The 10,930-nt window shown below is 50.4% G+C and overlaps 3 protein-coding genes across 6 annotated transcripts; 1 reads left to right on the top strand and 2 right to left on the bottom strand.

The window, feature by feature from the left end:
* Window positions 1–84: 84 nt before the first annotated feature.
* On the bottom strand, window positions 85–3,427 carry ube2g2 (ubiquitin-conjugating enzyme E2G 2 (UBC7 homolog, yeast)). 3 transcript variants are annotated; one of them, XM_061267276.1, is made up of 6 exons: window positions 3,295–3,427; window positions 2,488–2,523; window positions 1,757–1,802; window positions 1,477–1,595; window positions 1,115–1,255; window positions 85–747 (listed from the first exon to the last, which is right to left on the bottom strand). In XM_061267276.1, exons 1-6 carry the CDS (start codon window positions 3,335–3,337, stop codon window positions 635–637), a joined length of 498 nt encoding a protein of 165 aa, XP_061123260.1. In that variant the 5' UTR covers window positions 3,338–3,427; the 3' UTR covers window positions 85–634. The 3 variants fall into 3 exon arrangements, with proteins under 3 accessions (XP_061123260.1, XP_061123261.1, XP_061123263.1); XM_061267277.1 differs by having other exon boundaries at window positions 2,407–2,523; window positions 3,295–3,411; XM_061267279.1 differs by having other exon boundaries at window positions 2,444–2,523; window positions 3,295–3,411.
* A 986-nt stretch (window positions 3,428–4,413) lies between these two features.
* LOC133144512 (uncharacterized) lies at window positions 4,414–7,815 on the top strand. Its single transcript, XM_061267273.1, has 6 exons — window positions 4,414–4,567; window positions 5,686–5,831; window positions 6,135–6,199; window positions 6,272–6,439; window positions 7,560–7,664; window positions 7,750–7,815. Exons 1-6 carry the CDS (start codon window positions 4,451–4,453, stop codon window positions 7,785–7,787), a joined length of 639 nt encoding a protein of 212 aa, XP_061123257.1. The 5' UTR covers window positions 4,414–4,450; the 3' UTR covers window positions 7,788–7,815.
* On the bottom strand, window positions 7,559–9,503 carry LOC133144511 (uncharacterized). 2 transcript variants are annotated; one of them, XM_061267272.1, is made up of 4 exons: window positions 9,033–9,503; window positions 8,862–8,963; window positions 8,483–8,650; window positions 7,559–8,309 (listed from the first exon to the last, which is right to left on the bottom strand). In XM_061267272.1, exons 1-4 carry the CDS (start codon window positions 9,174–9,176, stop codon window positions 8,133–8,135), a joined length of 591 nt encoding a protein of 196 aa, XP_061123256.1. In that variant the 5' UTR covers window positions 9,177–9,503; the 3' UTR covers window positions 7,559–8,132. The 2 variants fall into 2 exon arrangements, with proteins under 2 accessions (XP_061123256.1, XP_061123255.1); XM_061267271.1 differs by having other exon boundaries at window positions 8,862–9,503.
* Between the last annotated feature and the right edge of the window lie 1,427 nt (window positions 9,504–10,930).

Below are 10,930 nucleotides of genomic sequence, written 5' to 3'. Positions count from 1 at the left end.
GTTTCACAGGGATTAAAGTCATAAAAGTATTTTAAGCATAGACAAACAAGAAGCTAACCGAATGAAAAAAAAAGGAAAAAGGACAACTTTTGCATTGTTTATTGTACAACATTTCTGTCACTTTCATCTTGATGAGGGTTGCCTATGAAGTCAAATTGCACTACAGATTGTTTCAGTAAGAAAGGGTGGTTCGCACACGCATAGCCTTGAAAACTTTCTTGGATATCCAACTTCAGCTAAAAGTCTGAGCGGAAAGAACAGGACAGCCTACTAGTGTGCTAAATAGTCTTACAAGTGAGAACAAAGAGTCCCCTCGTAGGGGACCTGAAGCCGGATGTCAAAAGCATGCAAGAAACGCAACAAGTGCCTCCGTACGCCAGCGACTCGCCGGTTGGCATTTTCCCTCAGGCGTTCCGTCATGTCACGTGATGGTCTTACACGACCAATCAGCAGTCAGGGGTGCAGGGCTCATAACGTGACATCACTTCCTGTAGGTGGGGCTCGAGGGTCCGCTCCTGTACGCGGGGCGGGTGCCTATCGTCACATTGCCAAATTGTGTGACCCACCCTAAGCGATCCAAGCCGCAGCATACACACAACACACACACAAACGGCACCGGGCGATGATGTCATCACTAAAGGCCGAGGGACTTGCGTACGATCTTCTGAGCCAGTTTGTAAAAGTGGTCCCGATCTTCCCGCCACATTTTTGAGGCGTCCACGTTGGCACCGCTTTCGTCATTGGGCTCTGAGAGAGAGAGAGAGAGCGAGAGAGAGAGAGAGAGGGTGAAATGCCCTTAAAATTATCTTGGGGACAGGATTGACGTCAGAATGAAAAAGTACCCATAGTCCCATTTGGGAAATTTGACCCATACACGATAAGGATCGGAACTGTCAGCAAAAGTCGTGAATCAAAGAGTAACAAGTATTTCTAGAAACAACATTGGACTCTTTATCTTACTAGTACTGACTAAAAGTCTTCAGTATTTTGTGTGCGTGTGTGGGTGCTTCAGCGCAGCAGACCCAAACCAAGGCAGACTGACAGAAAAAAAAAAAAGAAGCACAGGAGCGGAAACCATTACTTGTTCCCGGCTCAAGTTAGGCGGAGCGGCTACCTGCTAGCATGCTAACTACGGAGAGGAGGATCTTTTCCACGCTCTGCACGGGACTCCACCTCTCGGCACTGCTCTCGTAGCCCATGGGGTCGTCGCCGGGAGCATGCAGGATGGAGATGCAGACCCGCCCATCAGGGTAGACTGGAAGGTGAGGGGGGCAAGAGGGGCAGCAAACACAGCCATTCAGTAAATGGTCACACGTCTGCGCAGCAAAAACCATTGGGGCCTGACGCCCGAATGGACTTTTTGACCTTCTTCCCTTCCGGCGTACTGTCAAGGCTTGCCAGAGAAGCAAAGGCCTGCAATGACTATTGCGCCACTTCGGCTTCAAAGGGAAAAATGAGAGAAGCGCCGACACGTACTGTTGGGGTGAAACATGTCACAGGTGAACCTCATCTTTGGGGGGCTGAGCGGGTAATCAGAGGGAAAGGTAAGCACAGCCGGGAAGACGCCACCTTCGAAGCAGGTGTCCTGCGGACCCCTGAGAGGCACAAAAAGCAACAGCGACTCAGAACGGACTCAACACGCGACGGCAAAAAAGCAAACGTTCTCGCCGCAGTTCATTTTTGTGCGCTCGGCCTTAGCGATGCTAACGTTACTGTGCGCGGGACACATTAGCATTAAGCGCCTCCGTCAACTCACATGATGAGCGCCTCCCACTCAAAAAAGTTCTCCTCGTTGGCGGGACCTGTGAGAGAGAGCAAGACATCCAAGCACAAACGTCCCGTCAGCCAGTCCGCACTTGAGCTAGGCCGAGAAGACGCTCCCGCTCATCCCGAGAGCCAGGGTCCTACTGAATGGCGGCAAAGCACTTTGATGGCGGGCACCCCAGAGCCACGCTTTGAAAGGCGTCGGCTGAGGCCTCGGAGCAACCTTTGGTTGATGCGTTGAGCATTTTGTGGCGGTTACGCAACGAACCGGATTCGAAGCGAAACACCTTTTCGTTTCCATCAGTACACCTGATTTCAACTTCAGAGTGAAATGGATTCTGTAAGCAATTTGATTGTTTATAGCCCTGAGAAAAGCGGCAAAGGTGCCGATCGCAACTTTGTAAAAGTAGACATTCGCAAACTCGAGCTCATGCGTCCGTTATCGCTATTGGAATCTAAACAAGGCTGTCCCACCGCACAAAAAAATGTCACTTGGGTGAGTGACTTTGTCTGCGAATAGACCAGAAAAGCGGACATGATTGCCATTTCCGAGCGACGTCTCAAATCGCTTCGGTGCCACCAAACTACTTCCTGTGATGCTTTGCCGCCATCTTGTGACAACTCCACTGAGGGCAGTCGAACAGTTTTTAGCAGGAGCGTCCATCCCTCCGGAATTTGCCTAGCGCAGAAGCTTCTCCGCAGGCTGCAAGATCAATGACCGACCTGCCACGATTCCCTCCGGCGGGTTGAGCGTCAGCTCTGGAAAAACATACACACCCACGAATACATGAGCTGCGCACCTCGCTTGAAAAACAACCCATGTCACGTACCTTGCAGAACACCCACTCAAAAAAGTGGTGTAACTGATAAGATAAAATTCGCGTCCACGCCTGATAAGACTCTCATCCCAACGTGGGCGTTTGCTCAAAACGAAATAAAGTGAGTGATCACGCGGCATTCGCGTCCGTCACATGCCTGCACATACTACGCGTGGCCTCTTTGCAAGTCTTACACAGAAAGGAGTCGGCCAACCACCTTAACTGGAATTGTTTTGTTCAGATTTGTTAAATGCACAGGTCCATTTCATCATCATGATAACGTGATGAATTAGAATTGATACATCTTAGGTGCTGAACCTTATAGAGTGCATCGTATTGTATGAACTTTTTGTTCTGGTGTAGCAGCTATGTGCTTCGGCATTGAAATAAAGATTGGGGGGGGGGGGAGACCATCGTAAGTCAGACCGGAAGCTACGTTAGCATTTAGCTTTAGACAACTACTACGACAACAAATCAACAACGTTAATGTGTCGCTAGCGCGTTTTGCTCGAGCGAAGCAAACGCTCGTAACTAGAGGCGTGTGAAACCCAAACAGAACAAAAAAGCTCGTGCGTGTAATCTCCCAACTTGGTTTTCCGCCTGCGCGGCACCTTCTGGAAGCGACGGACGTCGAAGAAGAAAGCGACAAAGCGTGCTGGTGGCGTTGTTGTTGTCGAACAGCTGCGGAAGCTGTCAGTGCAGTTGTGCTCACGTTTGTATTCGGCCATGAGTCTCTTGAGCGCGGTACCCGCCATCCCGCCGCCGCCGCCGTCGACAAGACACCAAAATCGGACCTCTGTGACGTCACACGCTAGGCCTCACAACGCGCATGCGTATGTCCAGGCCGACTGAGCCGCCTCATTTTTTTAATGATGAAAAAAAAGCTTTATTGAACATTGAAAATGACAGACGCTTTTTGAGCGTCCACAGATGACGTCAAAATACAGTATAAAACATATAAAACGGGAACGCTTGTAAGAAGGTAGAAAAGAAAAATGAAAGAAAATAAATACACAAAGTGCATATAAAGTAAATTACGCATTTCCATTCATGCACAACAGGGCCACAAATGTCGATCTGTGACGGCAAATCTGCACAGCTGAGCACAAGACGCTCGCTGGCAGTTTTTATCTCCAAAGGAGCAAGACGAGGACGACCTCCGACCCCCGGGCCGGCTGCTCGATCTGCCGCTCTCCGGCCACCTTGGACACGAGGCCTGCGGCCTCACACTTTGTTTGCCATCTGGCTCGCTCGATGTTTTTTGTTTGCTCGATCAATGCGGGCTTGGGGTCGCATGACGTGTTGACTCGAGCGCGCCGTCGTTCGTAGTCAGGTCTCGACGAGATTTGGATTCTTTTGTGTTTCTTCTTTGTTGCCTGTCTTATCCAGTTGAAGAGCGTGGCTCATTTGCACCATAGGGGTCCCTCGTTTGGTCAGCAAACAATAAACTCGCACAAGTTCAACTCGTTCCACCAAATATCATTCACCGTCACAAAATTTACTCAAAGGGAAGTCAAGTGGCAAAGCTTCTCAAGAATCGTACAAAACGTCAGGGCCATTTCACCACTTGCCCCTGAGATGGCTCCAAAAGGGGAGACTCGGTTGAACGTTCCATTTGGTCTTGCAGGACAAAAGAAAATGTCTGACGTGACTAAAGTCCACTTTCTAAATGTTGGGATGGTGTTGACGCGAGTCAAAGTTGTTCAATGTCGTTTGGTCGATGGCAGAGTGAATGATTGATTTTGTCATGTACCCTCGGGTCAACAAGGCACGGGGGGCCTCAATTGGGTAAGTTCCAGAAGGCAGAGCTATAAAAGTGGCGCCCGCAGCCAGCACCGTTGTCGCTTTTGCCCTTGCCTTCATTCATCATGAAAGTCACGTGCCTGTTCCTGTTTGCCCTGGCCTGCTCGGGCGCTGTTGCCTCGCCTCCGGCCGAAGAGTGCGCGCCTTTGCTTGCCCCGCTGCCGCTTGACAACCGCCAACAGGTGAGCACCGACGCGCGCTAACCCGACCCTAACCTTTAACAAACTACACTACACTTGAGGCATTTCCGGATCTTCCATCTTTTTGGGGCATGACTTTTGGTAGCACTTTAACAAATCCTTAAAGTATTTTTTATCCCGATAGTTATTTGGCAAATCCTTTTGTTTCCGAATACCTGCGAGCGTTTCACGACAGTTTTCTTCGTGATACAATTTGACAACAATTGGATTGAGTTTGTTAGCTTGAGGGATGCCGGCGATTGAGTGCCCAAAATACAGGGTCCGGCAAAATGATCTGACACATTTGTAGGTTTAATAAAAAACCCGAAAATGAAACAAAACGCCATTATATGTACTTTACGAAAATAAAAATAAAACTTTTTTGTTTCTTTGATTTACCGTTTTTTTTCATGTATAATGCGCAAAATTTAACTAATTTATTGTCCTAAAATCTGGGGTGCGCATTATACATGGGTACAAAAAAAATAAAATATATATATATTTTTTTTAAATCCGGATATCATACGGAGGCCGCCATTACAGATGCGCTTTCTTCTCTGCTGTTCACTTCAAACACGCTCCATACGAACACAATGCTCTCGTATCAGACGCTTGCTTGATCACCTGCTCGTATGCTCTCACAATGTACCCTACACAAATCCGAAACATTTCTTCACTATTGAGTATGCTAGCGCATGCGCAGTGATACTGACCGGCAGAATAACATCCGGTTGTTCCCAAAGATTTTTTCTGAAATAATTTTACGTTCACGGACTTAAGTAGGAGTCAAAATTTGGGTGCGTATTATACATGGGTACAGGCTTTTTCCCAGCATCAACATGCCATTTTTAGGGTGCGTATTATACATGGGGGCGCATTATACATGGAAAAAAACGGTATTTGCATTTTATTAAACCTACAAATCTGTGAGATAATTTTGCCGGACCCTGTACAAGCAAGAGGCTGGCGCCCTTTGAGCCAACCGGGCAAAAGGAAAAAGCTCAGGAGCAGCGCGAGCGAGAACGCGCACGCTAGTTTGTGCACGCTAGTTTGCGTACGCTAGTTTGCGCATGCTATCTTGCACTAGTGCGCGTGACGTGTGGGCGCTTGGCTGCACACAGCTGTTGGGCCAGTGGACGTTCATTGCGGGCTACTCCGACAACAAAGCCTATGACGCCATCCTGAAGATCACCGAAGGCAGCCGCCTCAACGTCAGCGCCGCCGCCCACAACGACAAGGACTTGTACATCTACGAGGAGATGGGGATGTGAGTGCTCGGGCGTGCGCCCACGTATTATTTTGCCTAATTATGGCCACATTGGACCACACTTGCAACTCACTTTCTTGATGACAGTTTGCACGGCTTTTTACTGCAGTTTTGCGAATATTGCTGTCATCTATAATATCAACAACACGTGTTGAAGTTTTCTCACTATTTTGCAACAGTTGAACGACACCTCTTTTCCACCGCTCGTTTCATACAAGTCATGTGTCAATTTTCATGACCGCTCCTGCAGTTTTGCCTTCCGACGGGCTTTTCCCACACTTTTGTAAGCGTTCTGTTTTGCAGGAACGGCACCTGCTACGGCTCCAAGATGAACATGTCCATCGACGGCAACGTGGCGTCCGGCAAAAGTCAGCCATCTTTGTAGTTTGAGGTCTCAAGTGGCGCGTCGGATGCTGACGCTGAGGTTTTGTCGTCCTCAGTGCAAAACATCTCGTCCTCCTACCAACTGCTGCCGACGTGCGACGGCTGCCAAGTGATGAACATCAACAGCACAGCGACAAACCTCAAGGACTTCCTGGAGGCTTTTGGCATCCACCTGGACGACATCGTCAACGACAAGATTAGCGTCCGCGCTCTCTATCTGTTTGGTGCGTGGAAAACGGAAAGCCCAGCTCAACCGATTGTTTTTCTTTTTCCTTCCTATTTCAGCGACATTCCTAGCCTTACCCCGATAGGCGAAAAAGAAGCCAAATCTTACACTCAAGTACAATCGTCCCCCAAAACTACTGAAAGAAATGTGACGGGGTAAAAGTAGCGCTTTAACGCCGCCTCTCCTTTCTGCTCAGCCCGAAGCAATACAGCAGCCGGAATCTTGTTTTGAGGGTTATTGACCAAAAACGTTTTTTCCCACCGACATCAGCCATTCTTGAACACACCAGCGATGTGAATTTCCGTGAGCCAAAAACGACTTCTTTAAAGCCAAAAACTGCTCCCGCCGTGACGTCTCGGATAGTTAAGCACCACACAAGCATTTTTCATTGCCAGGAAAGGCCGAGGCGAGTCGAGTAGTGAGTCGTGCGGTTATCGCGACAGGGTGCGCGCTAGGGGTGTAAATCGCGGGCTTTGTAACGATACCATATCATATCGATACAAAGAACCACGATACGATATTTGCCGATATCTTAAAGCCTGCTGTGATTCATTCACGATACATCACGATATAGTGCTCTACGATCGATATAGAACAATATCCTGATTTATAACAATTCATACGCAAAATCAACAAGGTACTGCAAACTCTTTATTTAGGAAATTACAAAGTGCTTCCAAATGAATGACTTGAAGCCCAAAGGGGAGCGAATTTTCTCGTCTTCTTGGACACTAGCCATAGCACCAGCCCAGGAGCCCCGTAGTTGTCGGCTCCCCTTTCACGTGCCTGCTCTGCTCACAACACAACACGCCGCGCACTGCTCCCGGAAAGAAGAAGCAAGCAACAATGAACTGGATTTCAAATTAAAGTCATGTCTAATGTTCGAGGTCAAAAACGGGCGATATAGATTGATGTTTCCGTTTAGCATCGATGCCAACAAATCGTAGAGCATTATATCGATTAATCGATGTGTATCGATGAATCGTTACACCCCTAGTGCGCACCCTTCCTCAGGGTATTGCACGAGCCAGCTGCATCGCATATGTGGTGGCAAGCCTCTCCGCCATCTCGCGGTATCGCGTCGTAATTCCAAAGCAGTGCCCTTTTGTCTGCCGCAGCTCAACGGAACAAAGTGACGGACTTGGAGCTGGAGAACTTCAAAAAGCAGGCCGACTGCTTGGGCTTCTCCGGGGAACCCATGTTTCTGATCGACCCCAAAAAAGGTTTGCAGACCCACTGGTGCCTCTCTCGCAGTCCCGCCAAGGGTGTCGCTCCTGCAAGTCACATGTTGTTTGCTGTCTCCCACAGACTTCTGCGAAGACCACAAAGCTGTCATGATCAACTGAAGCGCTCATTAAAGAAACCAAAGAGCAACATGTGTCCTTTAGTTTGTGTCGTGTCAGCTGCCCGAGTCTCGCGCTTGCTGTCACGCCGCGGCCAAGTGACTCCCTTGTCAAGTGCCCATGTCCACTTCTGGCATGACATCCACTGGCAACCGCTCTCTTGTCTACGCACGCCTTGTCTATGTGATTGGTCTCCGCCCCATGCTGAACTCATCCCGGCTCAGCTCGGGGGAAAGTAGACGTCAGAAAGGCCGTCGTGATCTGTGGCCAAGCGGCGCACCGGCAACCAGTCCGTCGCGCAATCTCGTCCATCGCAACTCCAAGGCGAGCTACCCCACGCGCTGGCCTTCATCTTCTCGAGGGGCAGGCAGCCACCCTGCGCAGATGCCGTACGAGGCGCTTGGAGAAGCCACAGAAGACGCCCAAGCGGCGAGACATCTCGGCCGAGTAGCGCAGAGCCTCGAAGGCTGTCAGCACCGCTGGAAGCGAGGGCCGCGGCGGTGGCGGTGGCAACGCCACCTCCATCTGAAAGGTACAAAGCCAGATTTAGAAGCGAGCGCTCAGCCGCTGATTGGCCGCCGCGCGGCAACGAGAGATGCTCGATCGATAGCGGAAACATTCAGGATGAATGGACGTCGTGACACGCGATGTGACACGCACTGGTGAGCCGTCCAAGGGTGGTTTTTGGTCACGCTCACCTGGATCAGCGCCGTCCTGACAAGGTTGGCCAGGCGTAGCAGGTGAACAGCGGCGACCCCCGCGGCCTCGGAGGGCAAGCTGACGTTCTCGGCGGCCGCCTTCAGCCATTCGGCGTGCGCGCGGAAGGCCAGCGCGTTGGCGTACAGCCTCGACAGCGATTCGTTGGCCTGCCACCACAAACACGCGTGCGACAGGTGAGACTGGTCGCCCAGACATGTTTCAGTGTTTGACGCCGTCCGCCTCGCCAGAACATCACGGCAAGAAATACAAAGCAAAATGAAACAAATGAGCGAGCAGATCCATTCGCGTTGCCAGTTGTGACACTCACCCGTAAGCTAGGCGTGCACAAACAATGACTAGCGTGTGGGGATTGTTTACCTTCCACGTGCGCAAGTGGGCAGCGGTCGTTGCTATGACGGGAAGACTTTGGAGTCGAGTGTCCAGAAAGTCGTCCGCCTCCGCCGCCTCCTCTTCGTCGTACTGAAAGGCAAATGCAAAAGATGCCACCGGGACTGCTGAACCAGCAGCGGGAGGTCGAAGAGCACGCACGGGTTGCAGCCGTCGCGCCGTCTTTCTGATGACGTCCATTTGATTGACAGCGGACTTGAGCACGTTGCAGAGAATGGCATTGTGGTGGGCGGGGCCGCAGCGGGACTGTCCGAGCAACTCGACCAATAGCAGCAGGCGCAGCATACAGGAGGTGGAGTCACGAAACACTGCCCAGGAAAAAGGGCCATCGTGATCGTGGTTGATAAGAGGACGACGTGACGAGACAACTACCACGACGAAGCAAGCACAACGACAACCTTGATAATGACATCATCAACGACAAGTCCAAAGGTCACCATGCATGGAAATGAAAGGCAAAGAAAAAAGCTTCGAAGAGTCTGAATGTGAATAAAGTTCTTGTAGGTGTATAGTGAATGAAAACGCACAATAACTGAATGACTTGCACAAGCAGCGGCAAAAAGTGGCTGACAAGCTGTGACCACCGCGCCAGCTCGCGCGCACGCGCACGGCGCCCGCCTGCATGTGTTTGCTGAGTCAGACGCGTTGCCGGCACACAAACGTCGGACTTTCCAAATTTCTCCGGCTGGAATTTCAACCGAGACAAACTTCCGGCTAGCCTCCGGGGAGACTCAAGAGGCGCCCGGGGGGAGGCAGGAAGTGGCCCCGGGTCGGGGCGGACCCGCACCGTCACCATCATCTTCAAGCAGTCACCTCAACAAACTCCGCGGTCTTCTTGACTTGAAGAAGGAAGACATGACGTCATTCGCGCTTCCATCAAGCTTTAGAATCACATCTTGGCTGTACTTTGAGTTCCTCTGTACCTTGTTAAACTTAAACTTTAGCTGCTTTGAATTGACACTGTGTGACCTCCTCATAAATTCGAGTGCGCTTACTCAGTGCATTAATGCAGATGATGACATCACTGTCTGCGCACACACGCACACGCCCACACTCAGTCACGCACGGACACTGGCACGCACGCGCACAGACACACACAAATACTCAAATCCACATATGCAAACGCACTCAGACTCTCTCCCTGACACGCATGCAGACGCTCGCAGTCTCACATATACTGCGTAAAAATCCCGCACACACACTTGCTCGCTTTCCCTCGCACACACACGCGAAGACGTCATACACGCGCACGCAGACATTGTCGCGGGCGTCTGACAGACAGGCGGCGCGGCGCCAGGAAGAAAAGGTAACGGGCCAAAAGTTTGAATCATTTGCGACGGCCTGACACGACACACCCGCATCTTTATTGGTACATTTATGTTGCTTCATTTGTTGTTGTTGTGGCGCGCCACTTTTTCAAAGTATTTTTTTTGGGAGCGTCACGGACACGCCGTCGGCCAGTCGAAGGTGTCTGCCACTCAAGAGGTTGACGAGCATCGCCCAATAGAGTTCCGCCACCTGGGTCACATGACCCTCACTCGGCCATTTGAAAACGCCCACCCAACGTTTCAGAATACTTGGAAGCGAAAAGCGACGGCGGCCCTAACAAAACAAGGATGAAAACTCGGTGCCGGGTCGAGCCCAAAAACCGAATACGAACGGGGAAAACCAACGGGCAGACCGCGGACGGTGCCATTTTGTCACCTGTAAGACATGACGTCACAACTGACTTCGGTATTTGCAAGATTGACCCTATATGGAAGGTAAGCGCAGTACAGATAGCTTTTTTGGAATTGTGCAGTATTTAGCTTCTTTTGTCCTCACTTGATCTTCTTACGACTCCACTTGTGCTCCTCAACTCCACGTTAGCCTTCTTCTAGTTCCACTATGGCTTCTTTTGTTCACTAATCAAGAGCTCTGTCTTCTGCGCTCTGGAAGTAGGAATAAGGTCATGCAAAATCATCTCCGTCTCTCTCACACACGTTCATACATGCACTCAGTGAGCCCTTAGAAATGAGAGCAAAAGAGCAAACTTACGT

The sequence above is a fragment of the Syngnathus typhle genome, linkage group LG20, assembly GCF_033458585.1.
Source record: "Syngnathus typhle isolate RoL2023-S1 ecotype Sweden linkage group LG20, RoL_Styp_1.0, whole genome shotgun sequence".
Classification (NCBI taxonomy): Eukaryota; Metazoa; Chordata; class Actinopteri; order Syngnathiformes; family Syngnathidae; genus Syngnathus; species Syngnathus typhle.
This window is presented reverse-complemented; position numbering and strand designations above follow the sequence as displayed.